The 19899-nt window shown below is 35.9% G+C and overlaps 1 protein-coding gene across 1 annotated transcript; it reads left to right on the top strand.

Moving 5' to 3' along the window:
- Positions 1-876: 876 nt before the first annotated feature.
- On the top strand, positions 877-8184 carry LOC110889645 (choline transporter protein 1). The gene is made up of 10 exons (XM_022137209.2): positions 877-1203; positions 2593-2951; positions 3047-3192; positions 4403-4586; positions 4658-4731; positions 4900-5013; positions 5794-6150; positions 6233-6493; positions 7497-7724; positions 7815-8184. Exons 1-10 carry the CDS (start codon positions 1022-1024, stop codon positions 7998-8000), a joined length of 2091 nt encoding a protein of 696 aa, XP_021992901.1. The 5' UTR covers positions 877-1021; the 3' UTR covers positions 8001-8184.
- Positions 8185-19899: the final 11715 nt, after the last annotated feature.

Here is a 19899-nt window from a genome sequence, read left to right as displayed (position 1 = left end):
CGAATCAGACGCACATGAATAATGCATTGTTCGTGTTCGTTCGCTAAGGAAATGAATGTAGTCGTGTTCGTTCGTTGATTTTAGGTAATAAACACAAATGTACGTACATGAACACACAAACGAATGTTCATGAACAAACAAATGTTCATTAACAGAAATGAACACAAAAGAATATATTTTAAATTCCGAATAGAATCAGTATTTTCCATAAAAAAAACATTACGTAGATAAATATTATGTAATATGCAATATCCTAATATTAATCAAATATTTATTAGTGTGAATTTTGAAGTATTTAAATAAAATATAAAATTAAAAACTTTAGTGAATATCAAGCAAACTAACACAAACAAACATACATGTTCATATTCGTTCATTTAACAAAATGAATATAATATTTTTTTATTCGTTTATTGTAAGATCAAATACAAAAATAAACTTCATGAAGGTTTTAGTTTATTTGGAGCCTTAGACATTTTTTTTTCAAATAAAACAAGGATGGATACAACTCTACAAGTGGATAACAGCTAACGTTTTGGGGGAGCCAACTTTAATTCGGCTCAAGCTGAAAAACCATAGCTTGATAGATCTATATATAGTAATTAATTTAATTCTATGAAATCTTTGTCTTAAATCTAAAAGATGTCTTTATTAAAATAATAATACAACCATGACAAGTTGAAACTAATATTCATTTTTTTTCCAATTCTAGATTAGAAAGAAAGTTAATTAAAGAACCATTTTAAAGTATAAACTTTGTTAAAATTTTTAGGAAAAATGATAAAGCTGAAAAGATGTTTTACAACAGAAGATAAAACCAAAAAAAGCAAGCAAAAGTGGAAGATGAAAAACAATTAAAGAAATGATATTCCCCATATTTTCTTTGTGACCCCCTTCACACTTGCTTTTTACTGTTGTCTTTTCAGTTTTCATTCTACTGGTTGGTTCCCTCTTTCTCTCTCTCTCTCATCACAAAACCCTCATTCTCTCTCTCTCTACAATCTGAAGCAAACTCACACAAATGAGAGGAGTAATGGGAAAATACCCATCAAGTGATGGCAATGGTGAAGTTGGTGGTGCAAATGGGATCATAAAAACCAACAGAAAATGCAGAGATGTTGTCTTTCTTGTTTTTTTCATTGCTTTTTGGATCGCCATGATTGTTAACTCCAGTTTTGCCTTCAATCAAGGAAACCCATTGAGGTAAACCTAAAAATAAACTATAAAGTTTCAACCTTTTTTTTATTTTTATTTTTTAATAAAAAATTAATTCTTGTTCAAGATTTTCAAGATTTCTTGCAGGTAGTGTCACTATCATGCTTTAATAAGATTTTATGGTTGTCTAGATTTGATTTTATGGATTAAGTTGTTATCAATCTTCTAGATAATGTTTGTTAGTCAAGTTAAGGTTTTTTTTTTTTTTTTTTTCAAGATTTTGATTTGTAGATTAAGTTGTTAGTTTACAACTTAGGGACTGTATTACATATTTACATGATTATTGATAGGTTATTATTTAGGGAAGAATTTAGCTAAATACAAAATGTCACTTTCTACTTTTAATTTTTTGAGAAAATACCAACAATGCCAGAACACATAGGTGGAGTTAAAGGGCAAAGATCCACACCTTTCTACAATAAATAAAAAGAAATAAATTAAAACTGCTAAAATTTGGAACAAACTGTTGAGTTTGAAATCAGGTTCAAATAATGGAGACAGCTGGAGCAAACCGCCTATGGCGTTTGTCACATGATACGGACTGTTGAGACTTTTCGGTTCATAAGTAATGGGCATTGTAACTCCAAATGTGGTGAAAGTTTCGCCAATTTAAGTTGGGCCGTTTCGTAGCCCATTTGGTTTTGTTTAGTTGATCCAAGTATGAGTCCGCTAGCTCTTGGACCAACGCCTCATCAAGTTTCCAAATATTAAATTTTAATCATCTTGTTTTCTAGATAATTACTATTTGTTAATAATTTAATTAGGGGTGCAAACGAGCCGAGCTGAGCCGAGCCCGGGCTTGACCAGGCTCGAGTTTGATTAACTTATGAGATCTTGGTTCGTTGGTAGTTTCTCAAGCTTGGGCTCGACTCGTTTATTATCTAATAATTAACATATTAAATAAAAATAATATAAATAATAGGCTCGTTTAGGCTCGGAAGCTCAATAAGTGAAGTTCAGGCTCGAGCTCGTTTACTAAACAAGCTTATTTTTAGGTTCGGGCTTGGCTCATAAACAAGTTTAAATAAGCTCGGCTCGGCTCGGCTCGTTTACTAGACAACTTTAAATAAGGGGCAAATGTTATTAAACATTAATAAAAACTAATATTCCATTAAGGCTCGATAAGACTCGACGAGCCTAATGAGCTTCACATGCCAGGCTTGAGCTCGATAAGTAAACGAGCTTTATTTTAGGCCAAGCTCGGCTCGTTTCGAGCTTTTTCTTGAGCCGCTCGGCTCGTTTGCACCTCTAGTTTTAATTTTAGTTTTTGATATTCTTAGTCACAGTTGAAAAGGATTTATATATCAGTTACAATAGGCTAGTTTTCCTCAAGTTCTCACATTTCTTTAATGTGTAATGAATTATGTATTTTATCAGGCTAAATTTCGGGTTGGATTATAAAGGAAATGTATGTGGAGGCAAACACAAAGATTTCAACCTCCATGAGTTGGAACTCAAATATTACGTTAACCCGAATCAAGTTTACCAAAGCGGATTAAAAAACAGCGGAGCAAAACTCTCTAACGCGCGAACAATATGTTTATTGGATTGCCCAACTCCGTCCGAAGATTCATTGAACTGGGTTTGCGATTATCCCGAAGGAGATATCCGTATTTCATTAGACGATTGGATCGATATGAATTACGATTATTACGCTGATCTTACTCCAGAACTAAGAAACTCTTCTCTTCAGCTTCAAGGTCCTTGTTACCCCGTTATTTTTCCAAGCGTAAACGGTATGTCATAAGTCGAGTTTTTGAATAATAGCTTTTTGTTTCTGTAGTGATTTGTTGAATGTTGTTGTTGGTAATGAGTCTAATGGCTAATGCAGTTTATTGGACTTGCCAATTTGTTGATCGACCGTCAAACGTGTCGTTAACGCATTGGAAACAATTGAATGGTGTTACCATTGATGATGATATGGTCATAGATAAATCTATTCATAACTCCATTAATCAACGGTCCGCAGTATTGAAGGTACGCTAGCCCAAATGTACTAAAATAGATTTTTATCGTCTATTACACTGTAAAAACTAAAGGTGGTAACATGCCAAAATGGTTTCTATTTGAAACAAGTTGTTTTTTAGTGCGGGTCAAACGGGCCGGGTCGCAAGGTTGGGTTGACACACAAGCACTTTTGTCTACTTTAAATAAGATTTTAAAATTGTTAAGCTATTATTTGATATTTCAATGCTATAATAAGTTAAATATTTGGGGAATTGAACTGTAATAATTCCACCTAGACCTTATTGGCCATTAATAATCGCACCTCAGAATATTCCCCCCACCAGTCCCACCTTTCACCTATTTTTCCTACAATGGTCCCCCATTAAAAAAACTTAACGGAGTTAAGCTTTTTTCCAAATTACAAACAGATTTTTTAGGGCTTTTGATCAGAACGATGATACGAGTCCATTGATGTAAAACTTACTTCAAAATGGTGCTCCAAGTGACTTGATTTTGGTTAATTGGAAATTTAAACACCCGAATTGAAGCGCCGTTTTTATCGTTTAGAGCACCGTTTCGAGGCAAGTTTTACATCAACGGACTCGTATCGTCGTTCTAATCAAAAGCCCTAAAAATATGTTTGTAATTCGGAAAAAAGCTTAACTCCGTTAAGTTTTTTTAACGGGGGACCATTGTAGGAAAAATAGGTGAAAGGTGGGACTTGTGGGGGGAATATTCTGAGGTGGGATTATTACAGGCCAATTTCCCCAAATATTTTAACAAAAATGATCTAAGACTATGAGTTTATATGCAATTATGCATTATAGATAAGACTTTGGGCAACTTTCAAACGGTCACGCCCGTTAGACTACTTTCGATTTTAGCAAAAGTTTTGATTTGACCCGTTTAAGATAAAACATAATTCATATTTATCCATTCATAAGTATATGGGTCAAAATTCCCACCTTTAGTAACAATTTAAAAAAATGATTGTTGTAGTGCATTAAAAGCAAGCCATCTGACCCGTTCGACTCATTGCCCTTTTAGCTAAAAAATTTTATTCGGCCCGTTTGAGCGAAAACACGACCCAAATTGACCCGTTCGCAAGTGAATCGAATAGGTCAGAATTCCCACCTTTTTAAAAAAATAAAAAATAGTGTGCATTTCATTTGTCATGGTAGTGCATACATACCTTTAATAGTTTCAAGATTGAGATTACTTATCGGTGTAATGATTGCAGAGATATGTAGCTGATGTTGGAAAATCATGGCCCGTTTTGATTGTGTGCGGAGGACTCTTGCCTCTAGGTTTATCGTTGCTATGGCTTTTAATGATTCGACATTTTGTAACCGCAATGCCATGGGTTACCGTATTCTTCTTTAATGGCCTTATAATATCAGTCACAATGTTATACTACTTAAAAGGTAAGAATGTAAGATTTGAACTTATAAATCCTTCGATGTAATATTATGTCTTTTTTTTTTTTTTTTTTTAGCTGGATGGATTGGAAACGATGCTATCTCACCAATCATTGGTGAGCATGATCCGTATTATCACGTTTCCGCAAGGGTAAATACTTTAATCAGTTAATAATTTATATTCATTTACTCACTATAAAGGTGCTGCTAAGTTGCTATCATGGTTTTGAAAACCGAACTTGGTAGAGCGATCGGTTTGACGACTGGTCCAGTTATCAAAACATCGGTTGCTAATCATTCGTTAATTTGCTTTATTCAGGAGCAACATCATATCCGTGCAGCTGCGTTTCTCATGACTTGTGTTATGATTGTTGCCGTTTTATCGTCTATAGCTATCGTTAGACGAATTCTTATGGCAACATCTGTACTCAAGGCAAGTGTACTCATATAATATAGATTAGAGTAAAATGCCATTTTCGTCCTTGAGGTTTGGCCAGTTTTGCGACTTTCGTCCAAAGGTTTGTTTTTGCGCAATTGGATCCAAAAGGTTTGAAATCTTGACATTTTCATCTGGCTCCTTAACTCCATCCATTTTTCTTCCTTAAGTCAGGGGTATTTCCGTCTTTTTTGTTGACTTAAAGGGCAATTCGATCTCTTTCACTTTATATACAAGCATTTAGCATAATGTACAAGTATTCACTTAAAGGGCAATTCAGTCTTTTCCACTTTATGGCAAGATTTCAAACCTTTTGGATCCAGATGCGGAAAAACAAACCTTTGGACGAAAGTCGCAAAACTGGCCAAACCTCAGGGACGAAAATGACATTTTACTCTATAGATTAAAATCCCACATTTTACCATCAATATGCATATAAGGGGACTAGGGGTGGAATCACTAGTGATGGATTCCATCACTCCCACTATCCAATCAACTAATGCCATGTCATCAATCCAATTTCCATCACTAGTGATAGAAATGTAGGAGGGGTGGAATCACTAGTGATGGGGATTCCAATATACAAGTATTAATGCACAATGTACAAGTCATACCCTATAAAACTCAAAAGTTTAACGCGTGCTCAGGTTAACGCGTTTAAATGTTCACGCGTTATCAAATGAGTGGCGGCGGTGTTGAAAATGGTGATCACGCGTTAAAAATGTTGATCACGGGGGTGCCCCGAGTCCCCTAATAATAAAACTATAATTTTTTCAGGTAGCTGCAAAGGTGATTGGAGAAGTTCATGCTCTAATAATATTCCCGATTGTACCATATTTAATCCTCGCAGTCTTTTACATGTTTTGGTTATCGGCTGCTCTTAATCTTTTTAGTTCGGGTCAAATAGTCCGCAACGACTGCAACACAAATTGTTGTGCGTACGATCTTAAAGCCAAACGCGTCACTTGTGACGATTGTTGCGGTTATAGTATCCATTACACCCCTCACATAGCCGCTTCCATTCTGTTCCACTTGTTCGGGTGCTATTGGGCCACTCAGTTTATCATCGCATGTTCTTCAACCGTGATTGCGGGCTCCGTCGCTTCATACTATTGGGCTCGTGGGGAATCTTCGGTAAGCCTTTAAGCATAAAAAATAGTTAACTTTTGGTTTATGCATCTTTCGTTACTAATGAATGCGTGTTTATTTGATTCAGACGACTATTCCGTTTCTTCCGGTTTTTTCGTCAATGAAGCTACTCATGCGCTATAGCCTTGGCTCGGTGGCTATTGGTTCCTTGATTGTATCGTTTGTTGAGTCGACCCGGTTTATACTCGAGGCTGTTCGCCGGAGACTTAAAGTTGCTGACATCATGCCCGAAAACTGGATTAAAAGAGTGTTGTTTTATACTTCGCGGGTTTGCTTGAAATGTATTGAATTGACCGTGAAATCTGTTAACCGCAATGCATACATTATGGTAAGTAAAGACTCAACGTGTATATCTTCTTGTAGAGGTGGCAAATGGTGTGATGGATCATGACAAAACGGGTTTTGGTTCAAACGGGTCATTTTTGGTACGGGCTGGGTCAGGTTCTATTGACCTGCAAACACTTTTTCTCATTTCTTTTTTTATCTTTAAAAAAAGAAAAAAAAAATCAATGCCTAAATTTTAATTATAAAAACAATATATTATTACAATAATTAATAGAGTAAAGTACACAGATGGTCCCTGTGGTTTGCACTTTGTAACGCATTCTTTTTCCAAAAGTACATGAATGGTCCCTATGGTTTGCACTTTGTAACACATTTAGTCCCTAACTTGGACATGCTAAAACCTAGGGCTGTAAATGAACTGAACAAACATGAACAAGGCCTTGTTCGTGTTCGTGCGTTAAGGATATAATGTGTTCACGAACGGTTCATGAACACCTACCGAACAAGATTTTTTGTTCGTGTTTGTTCATTAACGAAAGGAACATGTTCATAAACAGAGGCGTAGCTTAGTGTAAAGTTGGGGGGGCACCCGCCTCCTGAATGTTTCGGTTAGAAGCGTAAAATTTCCTATTTTTCGTCCGAAAATTTTTAAATTATATAGGATCCCCCCAAATTATTTTGCCTAAATATTTATAAAATATATAAATTGGGTCCCATGACTTTCCGCCCCCTCGGAACTTTTGGTCAAGCTCCGCCACTGTTCATAAATGCATTGCAAAATGCAAACCACTGGGACCATCTGTGTACTTTTGGAAAGCTAGGGACCAAATCCAAAATGTTGGTAAAACACAGGGACCATTCGTGTACTTTTTACTTAAATGCATTAAATTTATACTTTGTGCGACTTTCAACCGTTTTGACCCGTTTCCCTTTTAGCAATTTATTTTTAACTGGCCCGTTCAGGATAACCCACCCATTAACAAGTAAACAGTTTAAAATTGCTCTCTGTTTAACATGTGTTTCGAGTTTTTTTTTTTTTTTGGCAGATTGCTATAACAGGAAAAGGGTTTTTTAAAGCTTCCGAAATGGCAACAGATTTGATAATTAGTAACATTCTCCGTATAGGCCGAGTGAACGTAATCGGGGACGTTATACTCTTTCTCGGAAAACTATGTGTAAGCCTTGCAAGTGCACTTTTTGGATTTCTCATGTTGGATACTCATAAATACAAATCATCTCACAACAAGATCACATCCCCGTTATTTCCGGTGCTGGTATGTAACATGGGCTCAAGTAAAAATCGTATCTTTGATTAAAAAGATCGACGATTCGATACTAATTTGATTTATGGGATTACGATGCAGGTGTGTTGGGGTTTAGGATATGTGGTGGCGACCCTTTTCTTTGCGGTGGTGGAAATGTCGATCGATACGATTATACTTTCGTATTGTCAGGATGCGGAGGAACATCAAGGGACCGCACATTATGCGCCTCCGCTTTTGATGGAAACATTTGATGAACAGAATGAGGTGCAAAGAATTGCACAGTAAAGGTTACAATATGTGGTGGGAAATTTTGTTGTAACTTTTTTGTGGTGGTAGCATTGTTATGTAGTAGGTTATGGTTATGTGTATGTGCAGAGAAGAAGTGATGAGAACTATATATGAAGAGTATTATGATATAATATATATAGATATATATATAGCCACATATGCAAGTTTTGGATGCATACAAGGATGTGTCTCAAGTGTTTTTGAGTTTACTTGATGAGCAAAGGTATTCTTGACTGCATCATGATGAATGTGGTCAAAAGCCCTTTGTTTGACATGTTTATTTTTTTGGTAAAGTTTGTTTGACATGTTTGTTTTATTTTGTATATATGAATGGGGGGGGGGGGTGGATATTGCACGGTCCTCCCAACCGCTGGAGTGATCTCACTCCACAAGCTAGCTTAGCCCCATAACTGTCTGGCGGTTACTACCCAACCGGAAGCGAAAGCCTGGAGGGTGTGCCTGAATGTGTGTAGGCCTACAAAGTGAAGATCTAGTACTTGTTTTAGTTTTTCATTTTTTTCTCTTCTAATTTCTTACTTTGTTTCAACTTTTTAGTTGTTTTGTGTTTAATTTTACATGAGTATTCGAGTAATTTTTCATATTTTTTTTTTCATTTTTGTAGACTATTCATAAACCTTTTTTAGCTTATATTAAACTAGTGTTTTTCAATGACGCGCGTTGCGCGAAAGGCATTGGTGTTTTCGATCGACATCATTCTTCAAACGATTCGAGATAAACGATGCGTAACCAGCCATATCCGGCATCGTGGAGTGTATTAAAAAGGGAGCAATTGGACGATTGGATGTTGTGCTAGGTGTTTCTTGGAATGCCCACGGATCGTTCGGGTCAAAACCACGATTATGAGGATTCATTTTTCGTATTGTGGTTGGATGAGAATTTTTTTTTAAAAATAAGATAGAGATGATTACAGAAGAGGTGGAGTAGTTGTGGTAAAAAAAATGAATAGAAGTGTGAGTATTTATAGTGAATAAATTTTTTATATACACATAGCCATTGGTCAACGGCTAGCCCAAACGGCTACTTGTCTTGGCCAATGAGATCCCGCCATGTCATCTTGATAGCCCCGTCCAACGCACGGGCTGAAACCCCCGCCCAAGGGGCCACGCCGAAACCCAAGCCCACCCGGGGTGGTGACTTGGGCATTTGTACCCAACCCACGTCACAACCCCGCCCCCGGGCTAAAACCCCCGTCCAAGGGACCACACGAAAACCCAAGCCCACCCAGGATGGTAACTTAGGTGTTTGTACCCAACCCATGCCTTAACCCCGCCCCATACCATATATGATAAAAAAAACAAACTCCTGTTCATTTAGTTTGTTTTTTATCATATATGAATATGAATATGAATATGAATGGTTCATTGTTATTTTAATATTATTTTTTATTTTTTATCTAACCTGTTTTTAACATGAAATGTTTTTGCCCCCCATAAAGAAATTATGTGCATCCGTCAATGCTTTACTTAATTAGCAACTAGTATATAAAATCATTTATCAATATCATCAAATATAAAAAATAACAAATAAATGATGTGAAAAGTTTAAAAAACTAGTTTAATAAATTAACAAATAAAAGAATAAATTTAACAACTAAAAAGTTTACCCAAAACGGTATAAAAGTTTACACGCAGGTATTAAAAAAGTTATTAAAGTGATAAATTGTCTTTGTAAAAAAATCTATAAATAAAGTTGCTAAATTTTTTATACTTGTATTACAAAGATGGTATAGAAATGCTATAAAAACATGGATATCACGTAAATAACATTATCTTAAATTGTTTTAAAAAAAAGTTGAGTGATAAAACTCTTGCCTTTTGAAAACTAGTATTTAGATCCGCGCGCTGCGGCGAGACCATTAAACTGCAAAATTATACCAAAATATAAAATGAAAAAGATTTTCCATACATTGTAGCAAATACGTTTATAATATCCGAAATCTCATGTAAAAAATGACACGTCTTGTGACGGTACCATTAAACAAAACAAAAATTCAACATAAAAACGTTGAACCATGCACGGTTGTTACGTAGTGTTAACTCGCAACTCATTTGAGTTTAAAATTTATATAATTATAACAACAATAATAATAGTTAAATAAATTTATTAAGTATAGGGTTTATTAAAATTAAAAGTAAATCATAAGGGTTATTTGATACTTATTCTAATACTCTAAGGAAAGATATTTACTTTTAGTTATAGTCAAAGGGAAGAAAAATAAATATTTATATGCAATAAAAATTTGTACATCTAGCTTTAAGATTTATATATGGATATAATAAAAAAGTGGATGTCATATGACACCCACCGATTGACCTACAAAAGCTCCTCCACCAATCAAGACACTAAATATTAACAATAAAAGCTCCTCACAAACCAATTTTCTCAATTAATATATGGGAAATATAAATTGGTTATGATAAAAATTTTAAGATTTACCATTAATTAGAATTTTAAGAAAAAATACATAAGCATGACAAGGGTTGCGTCGCAACTCTCTTTAGAATAACAAATCCAATTCTATAAAAAACGAAACTCTAGTTCCTCAATGTCGAGAAATTGTTGTGCACTACCTTCTGCACTCTGTCTAGGAAACCGATAACTTCTGAAGCAAGAAAACCAAAAGTATCTAGGACAAAGGGAACGGAGACATAACACAAGTTTTTTCATGCTTAACAACTTTCACTTATTCTGTTCGGTAAGCCACAAAACGGTTTTCCTTGAGCCAACAAGGGGGACACTCAGGTAACATCCACACAAGCATGTTTTCCACCTGTGAACACAATTTTTTAGAATAAAATAGGCCCCCCTTGTTCCCACACCCCATATATCTTATTTTCACACCCTAGTGTATACGGGCCCGTATACAATTATATGGCCCGTATAGAATGTTTTTTAATAGGAAAATACGCAGAGAATGTTTTTTTGATTTTACTATATACGGCCCGTATATAGTTATACGAGTCGTATACATGTTTATACGATTTGTAAAACGTATACGGCTCAATGGATTTATTTTTGTGAGGTTTTTGATGTTACCAAATGTATACGGGCCGTATATAAGGATGTTTTTTTAAGTATCACGTTTTTTCCAGTAAAAACACCATCATTCTAGGGTTTCTAAACTCTTCATCACCTTTAACAACGTTGATCGGAACACGCCGCTTAAATCGGAGCACAAGTAGAGTAACGTTATCGATCAGTCCGTTGATCGAGTAACTAGCAGAAGAACCCGACACAAACAAGTTCTCCACAGTTTGTTATTCAGATCTCTATTCGGTCATCTTTCCAAGCTACAACACACGATAACTTTAAACTTTATATTGTGTGATTTGACCAGGAAATGATTGGAGGTGATTGCTACTTTTAATAAGTTGTCATAGTTGTCAAATTCGATTTCAACAAATCTTTTCCTTTTCCTTCAATTTCTAGAACATTCTCCGTAACATGAAGACGTGTCGGGTTCTTCTACTAGTGGTATTTTAATGAAGTATTGAAGATTGAATGTGCAAACCGCAACCGTTTTTTTACTACGGAAACGGTGGCTATGCGAAATACAAACCGCAACCGTTTGTGACTATGGGAAACATAAGTTTTCTTTTTGAGCTTGATGGATGTCCGTTATCTCAGTTGAGGTGTGCATTGTTTAAATCTGAATATAACTAGATGTTACATGTAACTTCATTAAACCAAGAACAAAGCCTATTTCAAAACACATGTAGACGAAAATAATAAAACAAGCAGGCATTGATTTTGCCAAGATTGAAGGAAAGAATCTGGCCATAAGCGTTGTGGATTCTCAGCGTTATTCGAGTGTAAGTGGATCGAGTGATACGCTTATCTATTCTGGTCAAGGTGGGCATGGTTTGTTTGGGAGTAAATCACCACCCAAAGATCAACAACTTGTGAGTGGGAATATGGCTATGAAGAATAGTATGGATAAGAAATCACCGGTTCGGGTGATAAGGAAAGTTGCCTCGTTCTAATAGATTAAAAGAATGATCGTTCTAATAGATTAAAAGAAGGGGTTTACAATGTTTTGCTAGGTTGAAAGAGGTGAATGGTCTTGAAAGATTTGTTGAAATCGAAGAAAAGAGTAACTAGCAGAAGACGTGTCGGGTTCTTCTGCTAGTTATTCGGAATGTTTCGAATCATCACAGAAGACGTGTCGGGTTTGTATTTCCCATAGCCACTGTTTCCGTATACAAAACGGATGCGGTTTGCATATTCAATCTTCATTGCTTCATTAAAATTACAACACACGATAAAATGCTTGGAAAATTGCATCAATTCTCCTATATCAACATACTCTTCTCCAGACGCTTAGTTGTTATGAATGACAAATTGAGGGGTCTAGTTAACTTTCAGATTCAGATTCAGGAAGCAGATGATTTGTCAAAAAACATGGTCAACGTAGTAAAATGTGAGCTTTAATGATTTGTTTCTTATTGGCTATTATTCGACCGAGTAATCAGTTTTATTAATAGATTCCGAAGCTGTTATTTCAGTTATTTATGTTGATTCAGTACTTCAATGCATGAACCAACCGAAATCCACAAATTCCAACAAATTGTGTACGTTAAATACCGTTCATCGCTTTTTTAGTTGCTTCTCTTGTTAAGTTTCTGAACCAACTGAAATCCACAAATTCCAATAGTTTCTTCGTAGAATCCGTCCGGTGTCAAAGCCGGTTGAGGATTACGAGTGTTCTAGACTCGTTCAAAGCCGGTTGATGAAACCGAAGCTGTTATTTCTGTTGTTCAGTACTTCTGAGACGATTGAAGTGAGTCCTATAAAGCAAGTGTCTGTCTATTCAATTGAGAGGAATAATTGCATTGTTTAAATCAGAATCAAGGTTCTCAAAACAAGGATCGTTCTAATAGATTAAAGAGAATAAACCATTTTTTACCAATTTTTACCCATAGTATACGGGCCGTATAATATTATACGGCCGGTATACAATCATCGTATACATTGTATACGACCGGGTAATTTTTTTTCACATGTTGTATACGGCCGTATAATAGTATACGGCCCGTATTAACAGGGTAAAAAATGATCTGGTAATTTTTTTTCACATGGTGTATACGGGCCGTATAATAGTATACGACCCGTATTCTTAGGGTAAAAAATGGATTATTCTCTTTAATCTATTAGAACGATCCAAAAAACGAAGAACAAAGTCAAATGTGATCAAACTTGGACATCAGACGTAAATCTTGAAGCAAATATGTGGTTCCCAATTGGTTACAGAAACCACTAACAGACATGTCGTGCATTGTTTAAATCAGAATCAGGTTCTCAAAACAAGGATCGCTCTAGTAGATTAAAGACAATAAACCCTCGTTTCTTCATCTTCATCTTCAAGAAAAATGATGAACATATGATGTTTTTTTTTTCGCAGAACCTTTGGTATACGTCGACCACAACGAGAACAGTGCAACGACAGTTGAGTCTCCTCCTTCGTTCCCGATGCAACAACGAGAACAACGCCTGATTCAGATCTCTATTCGGTCATCTTTCCAAACTACAATACACGATAAGTTTACACTTTATGGTGTGTGATTTGACCGGTTATATATAACAGAGTAACCCTCACTCTCAGTCATATCTACAGAGAAAGTTGGGTTTTCAACAAATCTTTGTGAAGTTATTCAGAATGTGTATTTTTAGTTATTTCTGTTGATCCACAAATTCCAACAAATCTTTGTGAAGTTATTCGGAATGTGTATGTGCTTGTGCTGTAGTTAAACAGACTCTTTCACTCAAAGTTAATATTCATTGTGATGGATGCAAGCACAAAGTTAGAAAAATACTCAAGAAGATTGAAGGGTACCAGTACCTAGAGAGAGAGAAATGGAGAGAAAGTGAATTTGCGTACACAACTGAAGGTTCAGTGCACGAAAAGTTTCTTACGAACGATATGTATCAGGAAGCTTAACTTGAACGGACGATATGTATCAGGAAGCTCAACTTGAATGGACGATATGTATCTTTTATCATGCGACGGACCCAATTCTTGCTCAACTCTTGTGGGCCCGTATCGGAAGAGCGGGATGCGATAAATGTACCATCCATATGGACACAGTATCTTGAAGCAAAACGGTGAGTCTCCTCTTTCGAGACATTCCCATAGCCACCGTTTTCGTATACAAAACGGATGCGATTTTAATCATGTCGTTAAGACCCAACAGTGAAATTAGCGAATCTGGAAGTGATAATCATAACGTTAATGATAATGAAGTAGCAATGAATGATTAATATGAATAAGATACCTTCGAGATACTTCGTGTTAGTTTGATTTGAATTTATCAAGTGACAAATTGATGTATCTGGTGGGGGTGATATAGTAATTTTAAATAATGTAGGAAGGATTGTAGTAGTAGGACATTGGAACCATAACTGAACTTTGACTCATAAACCCTTGAATCCCAACGCTTCTCTAAACAAGGATTGTTCTAATAGATTAAAGAGAATAAACCCTCGTTTCTTCATCTTCATCTTCAAGAACAATGATGAACAGATGATGTTTTTTTTTCGCAGAACCGTTGGGTCTAGGGTTGTCATAGAGAGAAAAGGAGGGGGAGAGAGTCTGACACCATGGTCTAGGGTTCTCAAAACAATGATCGTTCTAATAGATTAAAGAGAATAAACCATTTTTTACCATTTTTTACCCATAGTATACGAGCCGTATAATAGTATACGACCCGTATATAATCATCGTATACATTGTATACGATCTGGTAATTTTTTTCACTTTGTCTATACGGGTCGTATAACTGTATACGGCCCGTATTCATATGGTAAAAAATGGTTTATTCTCTTTAATCTATTAGAACGATCCAAAAAACGAAAGGGATTTCGAGCAGTTGGTATTAAACCAATCATTTGTTGATGTATATAACAGAGTAACCCTCACTCTCAGTCATATCTATAGAGAGAGTTGGGTTTTCAATATATCTTTGTGAAGTTATTCGGAATGTGTATTTGCTTACTCTGGAATTGGAGAACCGTTGTTTATCTGAATCAGGTTCTCAAACAAACACTACTAAAGATGATCTGGAATTGGACAACCGCAACCGTTTTAGTGCTTCTCAATCAGATATTATTTATTTAATGAATCATAACTGAAACAGTCGGAAAATAACTAAACCGAACCAACATAGTTGAAGGTGCAAGAGAATGGCGAGTAAACAGTTGCATTTTTAATGATTTGTTTCTTAATGGCCATTATTCGACCGAGTAATCAGTTGTATTTTTAATGATTTGTTTCTTAATGGCCATTCTTCAATCTTCATTGCTTCATTAAAATTAACAACCTGATTCAGATCATCTTTAGTAGTGTTTGTTTGGGAACCTGATTCAGATTTAAACAATGCACTCCTGATTCAGATCTCTATTCGGTCATCTTTCCAAACTACAACACACGATAAGTTTACACATTATAGTGTGTGATTTAACCGGTTGTCAAATTCGTTGCGTGTCATATTGTTTAGACAACAACAGATAATGAACGGATTATTGGCCATTATTCGACCGAGTAATCAGTTGTATTTTTTTAGTTGCTTCTCTTGTTAAGTTTCTGAACCAACCGAAATCCACAAATTCCAACAGTTTCTTCGAAGATTCCGTCCGGTTTTCAAAGCCGGTTGATGAAACCGAAGCTGTTATTTCTGTTGTTCAGTACTTCCGAGACGATTCAAGCGAGTCCTATGAATTTTTTCGCAGAACCGTTGGTTAATAGATTCCGAAGCTGTTATTTCAGTTATTTCTGTTGATCCACAAATTCCAATAATGTGGGGGTGATATAGTAATTTTCAATAATGTTGGAAGGATTGTAGTTATAGAACCCGACAAACCAACAAAATCCGAATACTTCAAACATTGTAAACCCTAACTGTGTATGTGCTTGTGCTGTAGAAACCGGTGATGAATTTGTGTACACAACTGAACGTTCATTACAACTGAACGTTCATTACTGATCTGGAATTGGAGAACTGTTGTGTATCTGAATCAGGTTCTCAAACAAACACTAATAAAGAAGAGTTGGTATTGAACCAAGAATACTTCAAACATTCTAAACCCTACCTGGAAACAAACCAACAAAATCCTGATAGTGAAAAACATCAGCAACCATTTTTTCTTTTCATTCAATTTCGAGAACATTCTCCCTGTGTATGTGCTTGTGCTGTAGAAACCGGTGGTGAATTTGCGTACACAACTGAAGGTTCAGTGCACGAAAAGTTTCTTACGAAATGTACGTGACAAAACAAGTATGTTGGGAATTAAACGCATGTACGTTGTCACACCCCAACCGATGGCGGAAACATCGGGATGAGACGAAGTGTGTATAGATTGCTAGAGACGTCATAACACTATGTGACAATATTTAATTAAATTCAAATTTCATTGCAATACTAAATTGTCATACAAGGTTCAAATAGAAATAACAACATAGTTTCAAATTGTAACATAACAACAAAGATAAATTAATCTAGGTGTGTATCTAGTCCACCCTAAATCTCGTTTCATCTTTAGTCCTTACTTCAACAATTAACCTGCAACATGTATTAAAATAGAGTTCAATGCAAAAGCAAAGGCGAGTACACAAGTTTGACTACATAGCATAATAGAATAAAAACTCATATCCAACATGTAACATAGTGATTTAATTTACTAGCGATGCAATTTTTGGCGTACTATATGATCAAACCCAAGAATACAACGCACAATAGCCTAATCCCAATAGTTTAGCGGGATAGAAATGTTTAACTCAACAATACCCAATTAGAATAGCGGGCGGGGCGTTAGTCCTATAGCGCTATAATTGTTAAGGTGGGCTAGCAAAGTTAATGAGCATATAACGTTACAAATCGTTCATAGAGCATACAAGCATAGCAATTGATCACAATAGTTTCATGTTTCGTTCATAGATAGAGTATGTTTTGTTTTAAGCATAAAAGTTTGTTTTGTATAATCATACATGTTGCATCCCAAAGTGTAAAGGGAAAAAGGGATCGAGTATACTCACGGTTTACAAGTGGTGACTTGAAGTTCCGAGAGCAAGTTTGTAGATGAATTAGTTCGGAGCACCTTGTCCTTCTACACAAGGAAACGTAGGTGTGTGAGTTTGGCGTATAACGGAAGATTATAGATTCGGAGTTTTTAAAATATATAGAAAGTAACATAGGTGAAAATAATCATCTTGTACACATAACTCTTGTTCTTGACACTATTGAAACTCAAAAGAGTTGGTATGATTTCATGGATTCTAAGATCCATTAGAGTCGTAACAAGGGCATGGTCATAGATGATGTAACGTCCACTTAACAAATAACTATTAAGTCATCATCAAGTCTTGGTTACTTAGATGTATACATATAGAATAACTTAGATATTATATAGTTTACAAGTCTTATGATTCAAGCATGAGGTAGGAGATTAATGTCTCCATTTAGGTACCTCTTTGTGTCATAGAATACATACATGAGGTAGGAAGAACAAGCTTCCATTTAGGCACCTCTATTGTTCACCACTACACTTGTTGTTATAAACAACAAGGAGGGTCATGAACGTACAAGTATCAAGGTATTAACAACAACTAATCTATAGCAAAGCATCAAGTAATGAGTGGGTTCTTATGAAGGATAGCCCAAGCTAATCCAACCATCTCACATTCAACAAGTTTCACACTTGAACATTACTTGTGGGTAAAACCCTAATTAAAAACAGAAAGTTTATGGGGTTTTAACCTCTGATTTAGATGTCTCAACCATGTTTTTAAGCCTAACCAACCATAAGAGAGGTTGTAAGCATTAGGACATTGGTTTGAGATGTGTTTCACACAAGTTGGATGAAGTTTGCATAAGTTTGAAACAAAACAGAAAGTTTTTGGTCAATTTCGGAGCAATTCCAGGTCTGATTTCTCCAAGGAGAAGTCAAGGAATCAAACTACATGATTAACCAAGCAAGTAGGAAAAAGAATGAGCAAAAACGGACAAGAAACGAGTGAGATATGCTCACTTTTGTGCAAGAGTATGAATCTACTCGAACCTTCTGAATTAACACGAATTTGGGACTGATTTGGAGATTTGAGAGTGTTTAGAAAAGTGAAAATAGCTTGGATTAGGATTGGTATTTATAGGGAAAAAGTTAGGTTAAGTTTAGGTGAGTATTTAATGCCAAAATCGAGTTTAAAACTCAAAAAAAGGTCAAAATCGCGCTCAAACAGACCTACTGGAGGGTCTGTTCGCGCTGATCAGGCTTCAGTGAGGGAGTGGTTAAGAATTAAATGTGCTGAATAGAAACCATGTGAAGGCACTGGTGGAGTGGTGTGTGCGTGTGTCTTTAAGCTGGGTGACCTGGGTTCGAGTCCTGGCACCCGCTTTTTATTGTTTTGATTTTTAAACAGTTTCAATAATTGCAGAATCAGTCCCTGAAGTTTAGTTTGGTGAATTTGCACTAACGGTCCCTGTGGTTTAACTACTAACCAAGTTATATGGTTTTTTAAAAGGAAAGTAACTTTTAAACTAACTAAGTTATATAATTTTTTTTTTAACCAATTAGTTTATCGAAGTAATTGCTTAAGTAATTTAACTTGGTTTACTAACTAGGTTATTTTCTAGCTTCAAAATCTAACGGGACTAACTAGATTATTATAAAAAATGAACTTTTAAATAACAAAATTAATTATTTTAATTAATTTAATTAGTTTAAGCTTGAATAATGACCATATTTATAACGAAATAAAATCTTTAAACGTTTATTCGTTTCACAAAGCTTTCGAGTTTCACTATTTTACGAGTTTCAACTAGTTTAACGAGCATTGAGCGTAATAACGAATCGAGAGTCTATGATAATATATCGTTCAAACGTGAAAATCGCACATAAGTGTAACACAAACATGAATAAAATACCTTCGTTTTCATTATGATCAATAGTCTCGAATTACAAATGAAACGAAAGTAGATTACAAAGAGAGTACAAGTGTCTAAACATGGAAGGTACAACACGACTTGCTAAAATAAGAAAGGTTCGAAAATGCGGAGCGTTACAGTCTCCCCTCCTTTAGGAAATTTCGTCCCGAAATTTAGGAAGACGTAGGGAAAAGATGAGGGTACTTCTTCATCATATCGCTCTTGAGTTCCCAAGTAAACTCAGCGCCACGTTTACCTTCCCATCGAACCTTGACGATAGGAATTTTACTGCGCCTCAATAACTTGACTTCTTGGTCCACGATTTCCATAGGTTTCTCCACAAAATGCAAAGTGTCGTTGATTTGAAGATCTTCGAGAGGAACTTGAAGTCCTTCATCAGCGAGACACTTCTTTAAGTTTGAAACATGAAACGTGGGATGAACATTGTTGAGCTCTTGAGGTAAATCGAGTCGATAAGCCACCTTGCCAATCCTTTCGAGTATCTTGAAAGGACCAACATAGCGAGGGGCAAGCTTTCCCTTCTTACCAAAACGAACCACTCCTTTCCAAGGAGATACCTTGAGTAGGACGAGATCTCCAACGTTGAATTCCATGGGTCTGCGTCCCTTGTTAGCATAGCTCTTTTGACGATTTCGAGCCTTGAGTAGATTATCACGGATTTGGTGAATCTTATCCGTTGCTTCTTGTATGAACTCAGGACCAGTAAAATGTTTATCGCCAATCTCGTGCCAACTTAAAGGGGATCGGCACTTGCGTCCATATAATGCCTCGAAAGGAGCCATTTGAATACTAGAGTGGTAGCTATTGTTGTATGAGAATTCGATCAAAGGTAAATGCACATCCCAACTACCACCAAAGTCGATGACACAAGAACGGAGCATGTCCTCTAGGGTTTGGATAGTACGTTCAGTCTGTCCATCCGTTTGAGGATGAAAGGCCGT

This window comes from Helianthus annuus, chromosome 11, assembly GCF_002127325.2.
Source record: "Helianthus annuus cultivar XRQ/B chromosome 11, HanXRQr2.0-SUNRISE, whole genome shotgun sequence".
In the NCBI taxonomy this organism is placed as follows: domain Eukaryota; kingdom Viridiplantae; phylum Streptophyta; class Magnoliopsida; order Asterales; family Asteraceae; genus Helianthus; species Helianthus annuus.
The sequence above is the reverse complement of the archived record's forward strand: the minus strand, read 5'-3'. Positions and strand labels throughout refer to the sequence as shown.

What these genes read in the sequence shown, in the direction of transcription:
- LOC110889645 (XM_022137209.2), top strand. Translation starts at nt 1,022, where the DNA reads ATGAGAGGAGTAATGGGAAAATACCCATCAAGTGATGGCAATGGTGAA. An exon ending in AACGGTCCGCAGTATTGAAG is followed by an intron (nt 3,193 to 4,402) that starts GTACGCTAGCCC and finishes TAATGATTGCAG; the next exon opens with AGATATGTAGCTGATGTTGG. An exon ending in TGGCAACATCTGTACTCAAG is followed by an intron (nt 5,014 to 5,793) that starts GCAAGTGTACTC and finishes TAATTTTTTCAG; the next exon opens with GTAGCTGCAAAGGTGATTGG.